At 36.9% G+C, this 21,818-nt stretch overlaps 1 protein-coding gene across 2 annotated transcripts; it reads left to right on the forward strand.

The window, feature by feature from the left end:
* The first annotated feature begins 598 nt into the window (after positions 1–598).
* On the forward strand, positions 599–19,020 carry LOC130913804 (MOB kinase activator 1A). Of its 2 annotated transcripts, none has more exons than XM_057832675.1 (6): positions 599–769; positions 4,530–4,696; positions 11,610–11,703; positions 13,612–13,745; positions 17,185–17,348; positions 17,435–19,020. In XM_057832675.1, exons 1-6 carry the CDS (start codon positions 756–758, stop codon positions 17,510–17,512), a joined length of 651 nt encoding a protein of 216 aa, XP_057688658.1. In that variant the 5' UTR covers positions 599–755; the 3' UTR covers positions 17,513–19,020. The 2 variants fall into 2 exon arrangements, with proteins under 2 accessions (XP_057688658.1, XP_057688659.1); XM_057832676.1 differs by having other exon boundaries at positions 4,533–4,696; positions 17,435–19,019.
* Positions 19,021–21,818: the final 2,798 nt, after the last annotated feature.

The following is a 21,818-nucleotide window of genomic DNA, read 5'->3' on the forward strand; positions in this document are numbered from 1 at the left end:
CTGTACTATAACTTACCACATGACCATATTTGGCCACAAAACTCATCTAATTCAGACCACAACAACACTGAAACATCACCTGTCCAAAGTGCATGACTGCCCTCTTGTGGAGAAAAAGTTGTTACCCCAGATTGGTATTATAGAGTCATGTTGTTTATGTTGCAACGTCTTATTGGTGAAACTGAGACAGCCACTATTGGCATCTCTGCCAAAAAGTCAATATGTAGAATAAAGAGGAAAAACGTAACGACTCTTGTGTAGCCCCAAAGTAGCGGAGTAAGAGTAGCGTTTCTTCACAAATCTACTCAAGTAAAAGTAAAAAGTATTGCATAGTAAAAGTACTCCAAAAAGTACATTTTTCTCTGAAAGTTACTCAAGTAAATCCAACAGAGTAAATGTAACGCGTTACTACCCAACTCTAATCAGATCTCTAAAACAATCATGTGCTCTGTTACATTCCCATATTCAAAACTTAAATTAAAAATCTTAAAATTCATATTTGTTTACATGACGAAAATGACGTTTCCATATGTCGTACGTCATCAGACGTCAGTCGGTTCTCAGTGTACGCAACAGGGGGCGACAGTGTGCCCTCCTTTAGTCACCACGGACAGCAGACAGAGGAAGAGCCTCAGTGGGCGCAGTTCATGTTAGCTTAGCAGACAGCACGTTCAAGACGGAGAAGCGGTTCCTTGTCAAAGTAGCTATCGCCATCGGAGGTTTCAAAGAGGCACTCCGACGACCGCTTCGACGAGATGAGCTTTCTATTGTAAGTCATCTTGACAAACATTTGCTAAGATATCATTGAAATTCGCCATCGGCGCTTGCGGTGAACGCTAGCTAGAAAAGTTCTATTAGGGGAAGTAACTCAAAAGCAAGACACTCTTGCGACTACGACTTCAAGTGCATTGTTGTAACTGGTTATTATCGTTCATCGGAATATCGTGCGTGGTGTGTTCTTATTCAGCTATGTAATCAACTGGCATTTAATTATAAGTTACATGCTAGCTCGAACGACGAGCTAACTTCAAGTTGGGTGGCTCGTCTGACGTGGACTCCAAATGGTATTGTCAACATATTCCTCCATACATATGTTCAGTTTTATTGGTAGGCAGCAATCCTTGCTCTGTTACTCAAAAAAAGGAGATATTTAATTGTCTGTAACTTTGACTGGCTCCAGTGATACAGCTTGCTTGCTCGTTTTGCTTTTACATTGACGCATGTAAACAAAAAAGAGCTCTTTAATAGTTACCATTACTGTTCTCTCATCATAATTTGATGGCTGGGTCAAGAATTCTGCCTATGTATATAGTCCTTCTAAAAAATGTGCATATTGTGATAGTTAATTATTTTCTGTAATGTACTGAAAAACATTACTTTCATATATTTTAGATTCATTACACACAACTGAAGTAGTTCAAGCGTTTTATTGTTTTAATAGTGATGATTTTGGCAAAAAAAAAAAAAGAAAAGAAAAAACAAAAATCCCTATCTCAAAAAAATTAGCATATTTCATCCGACCAATACCGAAAAGTGTTTTTAATACAAAAAAAGTCAACCTTCAATTATTTATTAGGGCTGTCAAACGGTTAAAGTTTTTAATCGAGTTAATTACAGCTTAAAAATTAATTAATCGTAATTAATCGCAATTCAAACCATCTCTAAAATATGCCATATTTTTCTGTAAATAATTGTTGGAATTGAAAGATAACACACAAGACGGATATATACATACAACATACTGTACCTAGGTGCTGTATTTTTTTTTTTATTATAACAATAAATCCACAAATAGCATTATTAGCATTCTTTCTTTTTAAGTGATCCACGGATAGTAAGACTTGTAGTTCATAAAAGATAAATGTTATAGTTACAAGTTATAGTAATTTTATATTAAAACCCCTCTTCATATTTTCGTTTTAATAAAATTTGTACAATTTTCAATCAAAAGTAGAATTACTATAATAATAATAAGAGTAAAAATAACAATAATAAGAATTGAGTGACCAAACTCTGAGTAATGCCAGTTCACTTTGCATTGTTGTTTAGCTGTGTGAGAATAGGGCCTCATTACTACAGACTGAAGTGCTTTTCTTTTTGTGAACATTATTTTTTTTGAGAGATAGCAATATTATTTTTGTTGTGCTTTCACTAAATGATACTTCTGTTTGTTGTGAAGGAGTTGCAGAAGCTTATGCCAATAAACGGCGCAGCCCAAAGAACGCCTGTGTCCACTCGCCTTTATAACAGATATATCTCTGTGCATATCTTACCCAAAATACAACAAGAGACACATAATTGCCACTAAAAGAAAGCATACGTACCGAAATATGTGTGGAGCACAAAGCAACAGCATAAACGTCTCACAACTACTAATTCTGCAACTATTAGAAGGAATAACATTAGTATGGAACGGCGCTGCGCTGCCCCCAAGCGGCCGGTGGCATTCTCTTCACTATTAATGTCCATAAACGGCCTCATTGAAATCTGTTTGAGGCAATGCGAGAGCGGCTCATTCAGTGCATGCGTTAATTGCGTCAAATATTTTAACGTGATTAATTTAAAAAATTAATTAACACCCGTTAACGCGATAATTTTGACAGCCGTATTATTTATATCAGCTATGCACTCAATACTTGGTCGGGAATCCTTTTGCAGAAATGACTGCTTCAATGCGGCGTGGCATGGAGGCAATCAGCCTGTGGCACTGCTGAGGTGGTATGGAGGCCCAGGATGCTTCCATAGCGGCCTTAAGCTCATCCACAGTGTAGGGTCTTGTGTCTCTCAACTTCCTCTTCACAATATCCCACAGATTCTCAATGGGGTTCAGGTCAGGAGAGTTGGCAGGCCAATTGAGCACAGTAATGCCATGGTCAGTAAACCATTTACCAGTGGTTTTGGCACTGTGAGCAGGTGCTACGTCGTGCTGAAAAATGAAATCTCCATCTCTTCATTTCTACTCCAGACTCAGTCCACTGTTTCTGCAGGTCCCCCAAGGTCTGGAATCGGCCCTTCTCCACAATCTTTCTCGGGACGTGGTCCCCTCTTCTGATTGTGCAGCGTTTCCTGCCACACTTTTTCCTTCCCACAGACTTCCCACTGAGGTGCCTTGATACAGCACTCTGGGAACAGCCTATTCGCTCAGAAATTTCTTTCTGTGTCTTAGCTTCTTGCTTGATGGTGTCAATGATAGCCTTCTGGACAGCAGTCTTGCCCATGATTGCGGTTTTGAGTAATGAACCAGGCTGGGAGTTTTTAAAAGCCTCAGGAATCTTTCGCAGGGGTTTTGAGTTAATTCGTTGATTCAGATGTTTAGGTTAGTAGCTTCTTCAGAGTACCTTTTCAACATATGCTAAATTTTGAGACGTACAACCTTTCATAGTCAGGTTATTGACAGTAACCTGGTTACTCACGGTCACGACCGTGTACTAACTAAAATACTAATATGCGCGTGTTCTGGTTTCTAACAAAGCAATTAGCGTATTGGCCCATTTATAAGACGGCCCTGATTATAAGACAACCCCCTCTTTTTCAAGACTCAAGTTTGAAAAAAGACTTTTTGAACACCAATTTAATTTTTATACAGAAAATAATTACAGTACATCTGAAACCAATGAGTATAACAATATGAGAGAAAAAGCATGTTATTTTGCCTCATTCAAATCTTAATATCTGAACATTTAAATATGTAAACTAAAGTGCAATCACATTCGTAAATGAATGGCTTCTGGTTTTCGAAATGTGAATAAACCAATCTATTGTGATATAACAACAAAATTGCAATAACTGCATTAACCATCAAAGTGAAGTCTAACTAACTGTAGTCTTGAAACAAATCTGAATAAGGAAAAACATTAATAAAACAATGCAAACTGGTTAAACTTGAGAGTAGCTGAGATCTGTCATGACAGAACATCGCTTCAATGATATCTGGCGCCATCTAGCGTCGTGAATGGGTATAATGTCTAGACTGCGAGTATAAGACGACCCCCACTTTTTCAGTCTTATTTCAATGCAAAAAACACCGTCTTATACTCGGGCCAATACGGTAGTACTGCCAAGTTAACCTGAATATCTAGCACATGTACATTAACCTATTTGAAAAAAAATCATGTGTTCTCTGAATGCTCCAAGGAAACTTGGTTTTTCACAACCGAAAGTAGCTGTTGTTGCATAATAATTGGCGAATAACAACATGAAACACTTTTGGAGTGAGGGAGAAACTCATGACCTAATTAATGTAGCGAGATTTACGGCAAGGCAAAAAGTTATGAGACGCAGAGTTCAGTCGACTGTGAAAATGACATGATTTGTTTAATAGCTTTCTTTGTGTGTTGCAGTTTTGGCTGGATGTATTCTGGTTGAGTACATCCCTGTGTGATGATCATACGTATCACACACAGGATATACTGAATGTTTATAAAACCCTAACTTAGACCTCACCTGAATATGCAGCCACTGTCACCATTAATTACATCCGATACTATAGCATCAGACAGCTGTTCAGCTCTGCTTGTGTTTTTCTCCAGTAGCAGTCGCTCATCCAAGACCTTCAAGCCCAAGAAGAACATCCCAGAGGGCTCCCATCAGTATGAACTGCTGAAACATGCTGAGGCTACACTGGGCAGTGGGAACCTGAGGCAGGCGGTCATGCTGCCAGAGGGAGAAGATCTGAATGAGTGGATCGCAGTCAACAGTGAGTATAGAAATAGAAGCTACACCATGAATAAAATAAATTATTTTGGGTGATTGAGTGTACCTCACTTTATCAAGAGAATTATCGTACTATAACTTCAACGCAAAACGTCACAGATGACCTAATAGAAATGAATTTACGTTGTTGGAATTCGAAAGCTTCAAACAAGTGCTACTTTAACACAAACGGAGCAGCAACATATGCAAACAGAGCCTACAACAGTATTTACAGGCACAATTTTTTACTCTTTTTAATAGAATGACTGACTATTTTGTGGATACATTTGTCTAAAAAATATAAACACGAATACATCTGCAATTCACATTTTTCAGATCCATAAATATCTGGTTTCCATGTAATATTGGGATCCAAAAATATGGCGGAAAACATTCAGGTGACTTGAAGTTCCGCTCTGAGACCCCGAATTTGGCCACATTTCAAAATTGTCCTGTATGCATGTGTGATACATCATTGGTAAGCTTAAAATCTATATTTTCTGGGGGAAGAAACATTTTGAACAGGAGGCCATTTAAAAAAAAAAAACATTTTTTTAAACCCCTAAACCTTAACTCGAGGTGATTGCACGAGATAGCATAAAGACACCTTAAAGACACCGTGATTTTAACGAGATAACCTTGTTTTGATCCAAAAACTCCGTGTAGCACGTCTCAGAGTGTCAAGACACAGCTGTGAATGGCCACAGCTGGACTTTTTGGGAATTTTATGGGTGAAACACGGTAATTTAACAAGGGTCGCAATGCAGAAATCGTAGACATCAAGGAGTGGTTTAGGTGTTATTTTTTAAATATTTACCCTTTTAAACATTTTTTTTCTCAATTTTTCTTTTTTTGGATCGATTATTTATCATCTAAAATATCGGGGTAAATGCGACAGTAACAAAAAAAAATTTTTTTAACTATAGTTATGAGGGAGATATCCGTGACCTATTTGCAGATACTATTTTTTTTCATTGTGACGTAATTTGTTTAAAAGTTTAAAATATGCGAGTGAATAATTTTTCAGGTTTTTTTTTAACCTAGATATTAGACATCAATGATTCAAAGCTAAAAATGATAGACATTTCAAATTATAATTAGGCCTGCAAGCAGGACTGAACGGGCCCTCGCAATCTAGCACAACTCGGACGTCACGCAACTCGGACAGTGTGCAGGTCAGGGTGGTGGCAGATCCTCCTCTCTAATCATCTCATTAGAACCTAACATGCTCGAAAGTCGCCTCTTTACATTCACACACCTAAGAGATAAAAACCCTTATTGGAGAGAGTACTACAAAAAAGGAGCGAATACAGGGTCGTCACGGCAACAGACAGAGACATGTGGACATGGGCCGTAAAATAAGTATTTCAAAAGGTCTTGAAACTACAATGACCAACCTGAAAAGAACTGGACATATATTAGAAAAATGAGTGACTTTCTATTGCCACTAGTTGGCGCTGTAGGGTTGATGCAAATGACCCCTACAGGACCCTTCAGAGTATGACTCAACAAGCACGAGATGTTTGGCACAGATATGTTGTAGAAGTTGTGACTGTTCAAAACTTGTGGTGAGACGAAATGGCTTCAGTCATTTTCACTTCTCCTGTTGCTCTACGTTAAAAATACCTAATAGGAAACGCCTTTTTGAAAAATTCAAGGGGGCGCCACTGAGCCATTTTGTTACATTTTTTTTGTAACGTCGCAAGATTATCAAAATCCACGCAAAGCCGCATGTATGTGCAAAATTTGGTGAGTTTTCGTGCATTTTTAGGCCTCCAAATGTAAACTATACTACAAATGGATAAAAAATTTCACATTCGGTCCAAAATACCCGATTTTCTGTTGGATTTGGAAAATGGGTGCAAGAGACTTTTTGGAACAGTTTTGCATAAGGTATGGACTCCCCAAATTTCATTGCTCTACATTGAAAAAACCCAATAGGAAAGGCCTGTTTTAAAACTCCTTTCTGTCGCCACGAGTTGGCACTGTAGAGTTGATGCAAATTACCCTTACAATACCCTTCAGGGTATGACTCTCAACAAGCACGGGAAGTTTGGCGCAGATATGCTGTATATCTGCTGAGTTATGATTGTTCAAAATTTTTTGCGAGACAAATTGTTGACGGTCATTTTCACTTCCTGTTTGGACCCCTCCGCTTCAACGAAACCTCAATATTTTTCATCAGGCACCTGAACGCAGCTCTTAAGGCTCCCCTGATGCAGGTTTGAGGTCAACAGATTTTTTTCCCTTGGAGGAGGAACCTGTCTCGTAAAAAAAGGCATTTCCTGTTCTCACTAGGGGGCGCTAATATTACCCTAATGGGTAATATTTCAATGCACTCGTGTTAAGGGTGGGATACCGCACATATATGCCAGATATGAAAAAGATTGAACGTTGTGTCAAGGAACTATTAGTCATTTACTGAATTTGTCATTTTGCCGAAAAAATGGCCGACTTTGGCACCACGCCCAGGTCAGACCCGTGAATGAAAACGCACCATTTTAAAAACTTGAGATCTCATATGTCTCCTGAACAGTCTCACCAATTTTGAAGATGATCCAACTAACTCCCTCGGCGAAAAGGTCTCAAATGTGCACCCTGTAAATCGATAAAAATTTCATATTCGATCCAAAATAACCGATTTCCTGTTGGGTTTGGAATATGGGTGTAAATGCTTTTTTGGAGCAGTTTTGGACAAGGTATAGACTCCCCAAATTTCATTGCTCTACGCTGACAGACCCTAATGTTATAGGCCAATTTTAAAATTTCAAGGAGGCGCCACTGAGCCATTTTGTTAATTTTTTTGCAACGTTGCAAAATTATCGAAATTTACAATTTTCCGCTCGTATGTGCAAATTTTGGTGACTTCGTGCATGTTCAGGCCTCCAAATTGGCCGTTTTCATTTGCCCTGAAATAAATAAATAAATAAATAATCCTTTGCAAAACAATAGGGCCTTCGCACGCTTAGTGCTCGGGCCCTAAATATAATTACTTACCTTTTTAATGGCTGGGTTGAAACAAAAGCGGTTGCGCGGTCTCTGTAAACAGGGGTCTCCAGGGTAAAACGGACAAATTAAAAATTGTTCGGGGGCTTAATGCACCATTAAAATGGTATGGCAGCCAGGGGCGGACTGGGACTAAAAAGCAGCCCTGGACTTTGACTCAGCCCAGCCCACAAGAATTGCTATACGAAGGGAAACACCGACCCCCTAGGGGGTTCGGGGGCATGCCCCCCCGGGGATTTTAAAAAAAATTATTTTTTTTTACACATTTTATTGTAAAATGCATCAATTTCGTGCACTTTGAGAAAAAATGAAGAAAATGTGTCTAGACTGTGACTGTCTGACTTGAGGCGCTCAAAGTACTGCAAGGCTGAACTGGAGTTTGATTCATTTTCTGTACTAGCTCTATGATCAACCTGAATAAACAAATGAAAGAATTTATTTTTCAAAGCAAGTTTTATGTATCCAATTGATTATAATATATCTCTATATATCTCTGTCTATAAAATGACTTCATTGTTTATGCCATAATTCAGTGGTCTCCAAACTATTACACATAGGGCCGCAGCGGGCGAGGGATTTCATTCCAACAAAACAAGACAACACGTATCCACCAATCTGGTGTCTTACAAGTGTAATCAGTTGATTGCAGTCAGGTGCTGCTTGTTTTAGCAGAAACTTCTTTGGTTAAACTGTCGGTACTCGATCGGTTGAAACAAAAACCAGGCCCCACAGCGTCCCTTGAGGACCGGTTTAGAGACCCCTGTTGTGTTGATTTAAATGTGATTTTTATGGTCTTCATGTGATGTAAAGCACTTTGAATTGCCTTGTGTTGAATTGTGCTATATAAATAAATTTGCCTTGCCATAATTAATCTTGCCATACAAATAATAAATTTCAATGAAAATACAATAAACATTTCAAGACAAATCCTGTATACATAACCTTCATTGGAAAGTATTAACCTTAAAACAAAACGATATATAAATGATTAATATATATAACATCAATTTAACTACCTAAACTTTAAAGTAAAGTTTATTAATATTTTGTTATATTTCTTCTGAATTAATATTGCTGCTGCGTGTGCATACGTTGTTTTACAGCTAAAATATTTTTCTTAGGAGAGTGCTAGTAGGACTAGCATACTGTAACTTGACACGATTGCAAACGGGTACATGGGCTAGCTGGCACTAACCCTTTAATTGTCATTTATTTCATTTAAAATGTAGCTACCTGGTGGATAACTGCCAGTATACTGAGCAAGTAACCCTCTTCATCACTACTTACTTTCCCTGCGTTTGTGTGGGGAAGTTCCATATCGTTACCCCCCTCCCTCTTCTTTTCTCTCTCCCTGCACCGGTTGCACGTCAGAGCGGCTGCCGCTCCCACACTCAGCATCGCCGGGGGCTGGGCTGTTGACTTGTTACCCGACGTGGCCGTTGCAGCTTGCGAAAATATTTGTCAATTTATGACATTTTAATGCTTCGCTCTCCAGTTTCTTTAATTTTTTCTCCCTAACCTTCTCAGCGCCACCCTTCTCTTTTCTTTTTTTGCCACCACCATTCGTATTGACGCATGTTGCTATTTTGCTTCCACAAGGATCCAATGAAAGCTACTCTGTGCTTTCTTCGTTCTTCTATCAGATTGGCAGTGCCAGGCGCATTGCTGCCACCTGTCGGATTGGATGCGAACTGTAGTTAATCAGAGGATAGGGGGGATAAAAACAGTGATGTATAATGAATGGCGGCCGCCGGCCGTCCAGGGCACCGGCCGTTCTGTGATCCTCCATAACCCACAGATTACCAGTCCGCCCCTGATGGCAGCTAGAGGAGTTCAAAAAAATCGATTATTACATGCATCGCGATTCCACACGTGATGATTCGATTACGATTCATAAAGGTTCAAAAACGATGATTCTCTCATACCTTTATGGCAGCGACTCATAGCAGAACGAAATTCAAGACACGTCTGCCGCCCAGGCACCGTTAACGGGCGCACGCACATTATGATATGAGAGATTTACTCCTTTTTAAAAGACATGAAAATAAATTTGTGTATGAGACAGACAGGCACAAAAGCGCGGCCTGCGCAAGTTATTTTTTAGAGCAAGAGGGGAAGAGAGAGAGTTCGTTGCTCCTTGTCTTTCAGATGTCCAGCATTAGTTTTAAGGCATTTCAATTGAAAAATGTCCTGAGTGTGTTGCTCAGACTCGTGTACATCTATAAGACGTGAGTACGCAAACCCTCTTGTACTGTTTAGCCTTTATTGTTGTTTTTGAGATGTTAATAGTTAGCGCCGAGCGCTAAGCTAATTAGCTAATTCGCTAACTTGTGTTTCATATGCAGAACGTGTAAAACAATGATTAAGTACAGCGGTAACACTACAAACATACGTAATAGTGCAGAAATCTGTGAAAACAAAGTATATTGGTTAAAAGAAGACTTTCTAAAGACACTTTGTTTCCAGAAAATGTTGACGTCATTCCACCTGTGTAAATTTTATTTGAGATTTTATTGTTGAGAGAAATAAGTACTCCATTTAAAATGGTAAATGTTTTTGCACTTTCTTGTAAAAAAAATTTAAAAAGCAGCTTAAGGGCAGCCTATTGTTGTATGGGCATGTTTCTATCGTTCCTGTTGAATCATTAGGATATTTTAAATAGATAACGGACATAAATTTGTTTGGCTACTGTATTAATTAGTAATGCACGATGCATCCATAATCGTGATAATTGCGATAACCGCGATCATCGTCAATACCCTGATCATCGTTTAATAATCGAATCGTAGCACCCTGAATCGTAATCGAACAGAATCTTGGGGTGCCTAAGATGGTACACCCCTAATGGCAGCATATAGACATATTGGTTTATCAAACACAACAGTTCAATTCGTCTAAATTACAGCAGTTTATTTTAAAGAGGGGTGCAAGAGCAGAAACAGCTTTTTCAGTCTTGTCTGTTTTTTCTGCCATATATCGGTGATTTTCACATGCGTTTTTGGGAACCACAATTATCGACCATTTACACGTGTTTATCAAATGAAAATCACATCCACGAATTCGTTTTTTTTTTTAACAATACCGATACTTCAACTTCAGCAACATATTACCTTTTAAAATTAATAAAAACACAGGCATGTGTCTCCGTTTAAACTAGATGCCATTTCTTTTTTTTTTTTTTTTTTGCATAGAAAAGTGTTTTACTTAATTATTGCAGCAACTGTTCCTGTAAAAAATTGAACAAAAGCTTATTTAAAACATTTCACGTTTTATGCCGTGTCCCGATCCGTTACTGAAAAAAAATAGTTTTAAACATGTTACCCTCCCACTGAATTATATTTGAACAAGAATAACGTAGAAAAATTACTTGTCTTTAATAAATGCTTCATTGAGTCAATCCACTCAAATCTGCTCACTTACACATACACAATGAATTGCCACTCACACTACCGCACGTGTTTAAACAAGCTCAACTACGCGGCATCTTTCAAGTATAGCGCTCCCAGCCTTCTCTGGCAACATCAAAGCCTCAACAGCTGTCACTCATCGTTAACTTTAACAAGCAATCTGGAGCGCACGGACCAAGAAAAGCAGCAGGACGGAGAGTGATTGGATCAGAACATCTCTAGTTTGTTGGCTTGTGGCCGGCACTGCGTTGATGCAGCATTATGGAAGTATCTAAAATATCGATACTCAGATCGTGACATAAAGATCGCGATATATCACATGATAATATTTTTTCCCAGGTCTACCAGACTCACTTGCAATGTATCGTGTAGATGCGGAATGTCAGGCTCGCTTGCCAGGCAATTGCTGATGTATATATGTAAATATTGTTGAAACGGACCTTTTTTCCCTTTTTATTGCTGCTCTTAAACTACTGTTTATTTGTTAATATGCTTATCTTACAGCGGTGGATTTCTTCAACCAGATCAACATGCTCTACGGCACCATTACAGAGTTCTGTACTGAGGCTAGCTGTTCAGTCATGTCTGCTGGACCCAGGTAAGGCATGCACATTAAATAATAGAGTGAAATCTATAGTACTAACTTAAAACCACTTTTAATCTTGCCTGCTTTGAACAAGCTACTCTGGGTGGTGTGTTTTCTTATATTTGACATCACACTATTAAGGCACTAAACGGGTCGAAACGCTGACTGCTGTTTGCAGCGTGTATCAAAATCCTCAAATATATGTTTTAGTGCTGCACCGTAGGGCTGCAGCTATTGATTATTGTAGTAGTCGATTAATCGATGAAGTACTCAGTTCGAGTAATCGGATAAGGAACACGAAAAATTAAAATACCTGAGCTGAGCCTCAAACAATATGAAAAAAAAAAAATAAGGATAAATAAATAAGGATCTATGTACAACAAAAGAACAATCGGCTAGATTACATTGCAAAAGTCCACTAGCTTAAATGCTATAAAAAGCAATATTTATTTTTTTTTTTAATAATGCTCTTAAGAAATGGTTCAGACACATATTCCCACAAAAAACGGTTAAACATACCAAAAACTAAATTACCAGTGCATTTAAAAAAACAAAAAAAACAAAAAAAAAACATTAGCGCAAACAAAACGTTGGCTTATGTTGGTCTTAACATGGAGCAGCTGGATTCAGCCATATGAAATGAAGCAGAGTAGAGGGCAGTGTATCTACCCAAATCAATAAAACTCAATGCAAACACTTTCAAAATAAACCATTACAACACAACTTTAATTAAAAGAATACTCGAATCAGCAAAATTTAATTTGAATCTTTATCGAGTTAATCGATTAATCGTTGCCGCACTAATGCAACGATTTATTGACTAATTCGAGTAATTCGATTAGAAAAAAGCTTCGAATCAAATTTTGCTGCTTTGAGGATTCGTTGAATTGGTGATGTTGCAAAGTTTTGATTTGAAAGTGTTGCATTTAGTTTTTTTGATCTGGATGGAAAAACCTCGTGGCCTCTCGTGGTAACAGAGAATATTCCATAACTGATCTAATCTGGCTGAATCCAGCTGCTCTCTGTTAAGACCAACATAAGGTATGTTTTTTTTTAGCTAATATTTGTTTATGCATTCGTTATTTAGTTTAGAAACAAATTTAGCAGTTTTTGTGGAATAGTGTTTGAACGATTTGTTTAAAGCATTGTTAAAATAAAAAAAAAAGTTAACATTTTACAGCATTTAAGCTAATGAACTTTTGCTTTGCAGTTAGGCAATTGTTCTTTTGTTGCATTTAGATTCTCATCTATTACTCTTGTAAAATGAAAGTGCAATTCTGCAGTTTGAAGAAAAATTTCAGGAATTTTATTTTGTATGTGCATTTCATGCTCGTATGAGTGTAATCCTAGCAAGCCAAAATAAATGTTACTACAAGCATACACACTTGTTTTACATATCCTAAGACTTATTCCTCAACACATTAAATGGCCGTGATCTGATTACTCGATTATTCAAACTAAATGCTAGATTAATCGATTACCTAAATAATCAATAGCTGCAGCCCTAGTATGTTGTATTAACATTTAAAATGATCCCAGTTTAAATGCGCTTTGGTAATAACATTAAAATCACTTGGATTAACCGGTATGGTACCAAATGTGGCTTGCTTTTCTTTCCTCAAATCTAGATCTTGCACTTCCTTTATCCCGTCTTGCTGTGACGGTCAGTGTTTAAACAGGAGGAGGGAACCGGGTCTCACTTCCTGCACACAGAGCAGATATCAGATACTTAGACGTACGGAAGAGATAGTGCTGCATTTCCCACTTCCGCTCTTTTATTTTTAGCTCCTCTCCTGTCAAACAAAGTTATCATGAACTAAATGATAACTTGATCCAGTATGTACAGTTTTTGGAGCTGTTATGATTTGTTGCCATATCTTATTCTAATCACAGTGAGTTTAATTTGAATTTTGCTTGCAGATATGAATACCACTGGGCTGATGGCACCAATATTAAAAAGCCCATCAAATGCTCAGCACCCAAATACATAGATTATCTGATGACTTGGGTTCAAGACCAGCTGGATGACGAGACACTTTTTCCCTCCAAGATTGGTAAATTTTAAGTTTTTACTAGGAATATGTTTGTTTTCCGGATGAACGACACAATATTTCTGTCAAATATGTCTGATTAGGTTAGTAAAACAATGTTTGCTTTATGGAAAAGTTTTAAACGTGACAATTTTTTGTGTTTAAAACTGCGACACAGTTAAGAAACTATTTTTTTACCGACATATTAGTAATTACAACAAAGTTAAGTCTGTTCTGTGAATGTAGCAATTGACTATTGTGCAGCCTAAGGGGAGATCTTCAGATTCAGAGTACAAGTGACCAATCTTGTGACTTTAATTTTAAGTTTGATGAAGTCATGTGTTAAGGCACTACAAGTATGGAGTTAGATGTGTGCCTTTCTTATTCAATGAAAAAAAAGTTGCCTCAATCAAGTATATGTATTTTCAATAAAAACAAGTCACTTGAATTAAAAAAAAAAGTGTTTGAATGCAAAAATTAATTTTAGACTTTAAAAAAAAAGCATTTGAAAACTATTTTTCTTTGATTTTTTTTTTTTGATTGAAGTTTCAAACTTCATTTGAATTTAAAAAAAAAAAAGCATTTAAAACATGTTCAAATGCTTTTTTTTTTTTTGTTTCAAATTTCTTTTTGCATTCAAATACATTTTTCTTTATTTGAGTGACTTGTTTTTATTGAAAATATATATTCTCAATTGAAGCAACTTTATTTTTGATTAAATAATAAATACGCAGATCTACCTCCATTTACAACCCATAGCAAAAAATATGGAATCACCAGTCTCGGAAGAACACTCAGAAATTTTATTATGTAGAGCAAACTCGGATAAAAAGCTTGAAAAAATAATGAATTAGTTAAAAAGGGCAACTCCTTGACATTCAGAAACCCTAAAACAAATGAATAAAAAACATTGTAGTGGCCAGTAAATGTTACTTTTATAGAGCAATGTTGGGAAATAAATTTAAATCACTCCATTCTGAAGGAAAAATATATGGAATCACTCCATTTTGAGTAGAAAATACAGACACACTCAGTCAATTTCCTTTCCCTGCCTCAGATTAGATCTGCTCGTTAGTCAGCAGTTAAAAACAGTGCAGTTATCACACCTTGGAGGGCTCTTGGACCAGGTTGATTTACAAGAATCATGGCTTCAACAAGAGAGCTGTCTCTTGAGGCCAAGGATAGGATTATCAAACTTCTTGAAGAAGGTAACGCTACACATATGGTTGCCAAGGATGTGGGCTGTTCACAGTCAGCTGTATCAAAAATCTGGACCAAGTACAAACAGCATGGCAAGGCTGTTAAAGTTAAGTGTACTGGTAGACTGAGGAAGACATCCAAACGTCATGGCAAACAACTAAGGGCAAATGATGAAGAAATCGGAGGAAGCTGGAGTCAAGGTATGTGACAGAACTATGCAAAATCGCCTAAAGGAAATGGGATTTTCATACAAGAAAGATAATGGGAAACCATCATTGACACTTAAACAGCAAAGAACAAGACTGCAATGGGCTATGGAGAGGCAATCATGGACTGTGAATGACTGGATGAAGGTTATTTTCAGTGATGAGTCAAGAATCGGCAATGGACAAGGTGATGATGCTGGAACTTTTGTGTGGTGCCATTCTAGTGAGATTTACAAAGATGACTGCCTGAAGAAAACATCAAAATTCCCTCAGTCCTTGATGGAGAGTACATATATAGCGCATATATATATATATATATATATATATATATATATATATATATATATACATTGTTACAATGCCCAAAGCGCTTTACATTAGCACACATTTACACACCAATGGTGCTGTTGCGATGCCAACCCATTGGGGGCAAGTTAGGGTTGGGTGACTTGCCCAAGGGCACTTCGACAGTGGGCAGTCATAGCCGGGAATCGAACCGCTTCGGTCCCAGGACAACTCAAGCTACCAACTGCGCCACGGCCACCCGTCATTGATGATGTGGGGCTGCATGTCAGGCAAAGGCACTGGGGAGATGGCTGTGGTGAAATCTTCAATAAATGCACAAGTTTGCATTGAAATTTTAGACAGCTTTCTTACCCCTTCAATTGAAAATATGTTTGGGGATGATGAAATCATTTTCCAAGATGACAATGCATCATGCCACAGAGCTAAAACAGTTAAAGCATTCCTTGGAGAAAGACTCATTCAGTCAATGTCATGGCCTGCAAATAGCCCTGATCCCAACCCTATTGAAATCCTGTGGTGGAAATTGAAAAAAATGGTCCACAGCAAGGCCCCGGCCTGCAAGGATTATCTGGCAACTGCAATGAGAGAGTTGGCACCAAATTGATGAAGAATACTGTTTGTCACTCATCAAGTCCATGCCTCATGGACTGCAAGCTGTCATACAAGCCAGAGGTGGTGCAACTAAATACTAGAGATGTGTTTTGATTGTTATTTCTTTGTTTGTTTCTAATGATTCCCTATATTTTCCTCAGAATGGAGTGATTCTATATTTATTTCCCTGCACTTGCTCTATGAAAGTAACATTTACTTACCACCACAATGTTTTTTATTCATTTATCTTAGTGTTTCTGAATGCCAAGGAGTTGCAATTTTGAACTAATTCATTATTTTTTTCAAGCTTTTTATCTGAGTTTGTTCTATGTAATAAAATGTCTGATTTGGTGCTCGTCCAAGACTGTTGATTCCATACTTTCTGCTAGGGGTTGTACAAGGCCCATCAGGTCTGTGAAGTTGGCGCCATCTAACGAAAGCCAGTAAAACTGCACTAAAAGAAGGAACAAAAACTCCAAGAATAATTACTAGGGCTGTCAAACGATTAAAATTTTTAATCGAGTAAATTACAGCTTTAAAATTAATTAATCGTAATTAATCGCAATTCAAACCATCTATGAAATATGCCATATTTTTCTGTAAATTATTGTTGGAATGGAAAGATAAGACAAGACGGATATATACATTCAACATACGGTACATAAGTACTGTATTTGTTTATTATAACAATAAATCAACAAGATGGCATTAACATTATTAATATTCTTTAAAAGCGATCCATGGAGAGAAAGACTTGTAGTTCTTAAAAGATAAATGTTGGTACAAGTTATAGAAATGTTATATGAAACCCCTCTTAATGTTTTCGTTTTAATTTGTAAAATTTTCGATCAAAAAACAAAGTAGTAGCTCGCCATTGTTGATGTCAATAATTACACAAAGCTCATGGTGCTGAAACCCATAAAATCAGTCGCACCCATGCGCCAGCAGAGGGCGACAAAACACCCAAAAACACAACAAGTGGACATTACACTGTGCTGTCATTCTTGTTGTTTGAGCGGGGCATGTGCGTTAAATGTGTCAAATATTTTAACGTGATTAATTTAAATAATTAATTACCGCCCGTTAACGCGATAATTTTGACAGCCCTAATAATTACAGAAAGCAGTGTGGTTAATAAATGTTGGTTTTCTTTGGCCCAGGGGTTCCATTTCCCAAGAACTTCATGTCTGTGGCCAAAACCATCCTGAAGCGCCTGTTCAGAGTTTACGCACACATCTACCATCAGCATTTTGACTCTGTGATGCAGCTGCAGGAGGAGGCCCATCTCAACACCTCCTTCAAGCACTTCATTTTCTTTGTCCAGGTTGAGTAAATCCACTCCTTGTCTAAATGTCTAAAATGGATGGTTTCAAAATGTATGCGTACCAAAAAAATCTTTGTTACCTGCAGGAATTCAACCTTATCGACCGGCGAGAGCTCGCCCCGCTGCAGGATTTGATCGAGAAGCTTGGTTCCAAGGACAGATAGACATGGCATCACACTCTTCTCTCCTTCTTTTATGCTGTTCAACAGTTTCTTTTCCACCACTCACTCTCTTCTTGGCCTATGCTACCTCTGCGACTTTCGGTCTCAACAGTGTGTGCCTTCTTGTCATTCCTCTCAGCCAAGCATTTGGATTGTACTCTTTCTGCTGTCTTTCACTACTTTCTGAGCCTCTTCTCCTTTATTTTCGTCCTTTTTGGTTTTCGGTTATAAATTAGCATTGTGTTCTTAATGTGTTATTTCCGGGAACTTTTTTTTTTCTTTTTTTAAATGTTTTGTGTTCACTTTAAAATTGAACTAAGAAAATTTGGAAGTAGAAATGAGCCGCTTTAAAAAAATATGTTAATGTTGTTTTTATGTATTCATTGTCTTACTGTTTTGACTGAACAAAAACATCCAATTCTTATATGTTTAATTCACTTATAACGATATAAGGCAATGAAAGTGAAACATTTTTCAAAAATATTGGCATTGGAAACCATGCCACGGATTTTCAGTTGAACCTAATGACTGTTGAAGTGCTTGACGACTTCTCGGCAATGCAATACATTGATGGGTGATTGTGAAGAGTCTTTTTCACTTAAGAATCCTTTTTATTTGTTGTTATTTTACCATTTTTCCCCCACGATTGAAGATAAGAAAATAAAAGATACAATATAGGGCTTCCAGTAAACCGCAAAATAGTGAAAATACTATTTAAATAACTCAGTTGTAGTTAAATTAGATTTTTTTTTTTTTTAGGTCATTTTTATGGTGCCGATCATTTGCGGAACTCTAGATGATTTTGTGTTTCCTCATTTTTGGTACTTTTTTTTTCCTCCCCCAGGGGTCAACAACTATTACCTCTGTGTGTCAAGAGGGCAAATTTATTGTAAATATGGTCATGGTCCTGTCTTGAACTCAGGCTACAGCAGCAGGGCTGTGTGTACTGCCATCTTTTTGCTAGCCAATTGCAGCTGGGATTCTAATGAATGTTTTTGGATTTGGCAACACACCTCAATTCTTGGAGATAGACATTTAAGAACATCAGGACCCAGCAGCTGCCATGTTATCGTAACTAGTGATAATGTTTCAGTAATTACAAGAAAACATTCCTCCAGTTTGTTATTTACATGCTCATACAGCCCTTCCTTATTTTATTTGAATATTACAGCAAGCATGTCAAAGCTAGTCTTGTTTTCTTTCTCATATTTGACTAGATTTGTTAGACATTTCTTATTTTATACATGTAGAATCAGAGAAAGTACAAGGGCTTGCGAATTAACGAGGATTTATCGAATTCTAGGGTGGATGTTTTGACTGGTAGGGAGCACAAATGAACAGTATGTACTGTGTCCAAACATTTGCTGTAAATATGATCAGTGTTTTTATCTGATCAAAGTTGTGCCTTTAAACAATTGAATTGTCTTGATATGACTGTATTGGCAGATTTTGAGCTCAATTTAAAAAATAAAAGAACCATCCTGTTTTTTTAATGTGTACAAATGAATGACAGGATATTGATTTCATCATTTGCACACTCCTGCTAACCTCTACACAGGTGTCTCGTAACGCGTTACATGTACTTGAGTAACTTTTTGAGAAAACTACGTCTTAACAGTAGTTTTTACGAAGCCTTACTTTAACTTGAGTAGATTTGTGAAGAAAAAATGTTACTCTCACTCTGCTACTTTGGGGTACACAATAATCGTTAGATTTTTCCTCTTTATTCTACATGTTACACATAGGCGGAGTTTTACTTTTGGGGCATCATTCTTGAGGGGAATTCTAAATCAGGCGGCTTAGGCAATACTTTTCGCCAAGATCGTCATCCATTGAATGTGGTACGCCCACCGGTGTCATGCTAATGTAGTTACCCCAGTCAAAAATTGTACCCACTGGGCGGAGCGATATGGAGGTAGATTTGTGTCTTTAGTATTCAATCAAAAGTTACTTCAATCAAAATATATTCCAAAAAAAGTCACAGAAAAAAAATGCATGTGAAATCTATTTTTTTATTTATTTATTTATTTATTTTTTATTGACGCAACTTTTTTGATTGAAGTAATGATGATTTGTGTTTCGGCCACATTTTGGCTAGGACATTTTTGTCTATTATTCAATCAAAAAATAAGTTGTTTCAAAAAATATATTTTCAAAAAAAAAAATTCAGATCATAGAAAAAGTTTTTGAATGCGAAAAAATATTTGAGATTGATAAATTTGAACACTTAATTTTTTATCGAAAAAGTTTTCTTTGATTGAAGCAATCCTTTTTGTGTTTCGGCCATATTATGGGTAGGACATATGTGTCTAAATCATTCAATCCCCAAAAGAGATGTTTCAATCCAAAAAAGTGTTTTCAATCCAAGAAAAAACTCATTTGAAATATAAAATTGCCCTCCCCTATTTTTTTTTTTTTTTTAATTCAATGCAAAGCAAATGACCGTCTAAGGTGCTAGTCACATGATCTGTTCGAAAAATAATTTTGACCCATTGTAAAAATATTTCATTTTGTAGCACTTTTATTGCTTTACAACTTTTATATGTATAGGAAAGTCAATTACATGCAATGACATTTTTCGGCCACCAGGAGGGGCCTAGCCCCCCCCCTTAAAATCCGCTTATGATGTTACATCTATTTTTTTTTTTTTTTTTTTTTTTTTTGCTAGCGATGCTTTTGCCAAGAGTAGCGCTACTAATTTCACCAATGAGATGTCGCAACATTAATCTCATGACTCCATTACACCAATCAGTCGCAAGCTTGCCATTCTATGATCCTGCAAGCCTATTCAATCACGCGTCTTCAGAGCACCGAGACAAATGAAGTATTTGACATAGAACGCTGCCCTCAACATGAATCAAAATCGCGGATTTAAAACTCCCAGTTTTTATTTGTCACCGATTGACCACGAAAAAAACGGAGATATGATCCTTTTAATTTCATAATAGTAACAATGAAGGAACTACAGTATTCACTACTCTCACTACACTGAAGAAAATATTTGGTGGATTTACTTGATAAAATCATTGAAACAATTTGCACTTACTTTTATTAAGTAAATTTTACTGCTTGTAATAGATTTCACTTTCATTAGGTAAATTTTACTGCTTGTAGTAAAATTTATTTAATAAAAAGTGCAAATTGTTAAAATGATTTTATCAACTAAATCCACCAATTTTTTTTTTTCATTGTAAGTACTATTTTTTTCCACTAGAGGGCAGGGCACTCATGCTATTTGGACGAATGCTTCGTTGCTGTTTTTTTTGTTTTTTTTCTTTAATGATTTTTTTCTCTTTATTGTACAGTATTATTATCACAACAGTTCATATAGATAAGTTTGTGCTGAGGGGAAAAAATACCATGGTTAAAAAAAAACTTTGTCAAAAATGTTACTCATTACTTGAGTATTCTTTTCACTGGATTCTTTTTTGCTTGTACTTGAGTACATTTTTTGGATGACTACTTTTACTCGAGTAATAATATATTGAAGCAATGCTACTCTTACTTGAGTAAAAGTTTTGGCTACTCTACTCACCTCTACAGTTATTCAATATATCATTGGCCAAATAATTGTTGAAGTCATTGGAAAACAGACGAAATTTTCATGAAGTTCATAAGTATATATTTTTTTTCTTATAGGTTTTTATTTGGAGGTCAAAACAGAGACAGCAACCACATTGAAATTAAACATAACTTCCAAGTGAACATTTTATCTCCCCATTGTTAAAGCAACACTAGGTAACGTTTCAACCTTCATAAAGTGTTTTCATAACATTTGTGATATTCAACTGACAACTAGTTGAATGACACCTCTTTTATGTCTTGAGGGGGTCTGTATCACTTTTACCGGCACTAATTAACTTTGAGGAGGGTGGCAGGAACACTGCAACACAAAAAAAGAACTACAAATGTGTTGACTGCTTTACGGCATACGTCACTTTTCCCATTCATCATAAAGGCAGAGGTTGATGCTAACGCTTTTGGGCGAAATCTGCAAAGATGGCAGAGCAACAAAAGAGACAAAATGTTTTGTCTGAGAAGGGGGAAAAAAAGGAGAAAAGGACACTCAAGAATAAACATTGGCCTTGCTTTCACTCGATGGCGTGACCCTCCCACCCTATGGAAGCCTGTGTGTTCTCTAACATATTTGGTCATATGGATATTTAATTTCAATTTTAACAATCTTGACAGATTCAAGTAATAGAACTAAACGAAACTGGAAAAAAAAAAAAATTAATAACTTTCTATAAAATGTAATTTAAAATGAATGCAATTTCTGTTGAGGAATAAATTAGGACATCCCCACATT

The sequence above is a fragment of the Corythoichthys intestinalis genome, chromosome 3, assembly GCF_030265065.1.
Source record: "Corythoichthys intestinalis isolate RoL2023-P3 chromosome 3, ASM3026506v1, whole genome shotgun sequence".
NCBI classification, from domain to species: domain Eukaryota; kingdom Metazoa; phylum Chordata; class Actinopteri; order Syngnathiformes; family Syngnathidae; genus Corythoichthys; species Corythoichthys intestinalis.

Excerpts from the sequence above, each read along its gene's own strand:
- LOC130913804 (XM_057832675.1), top strand. Across the intron at positions 13,746-17,184 it reads ACTTTTTCCCTCCAAGATTG|GGGTTCCATTTCCCAAGAAC; the intron begins GTAAATTTTAAG and ends TCTTTGGCCCAG. Across the intron at positions 17,349-17,434 it reads ACTTCATTTTCTTTGTCCAG|GAATTCAACCTTATCGACCG; the intron begins GTTGAGTAAATC and ends TGTTACCTGCAG.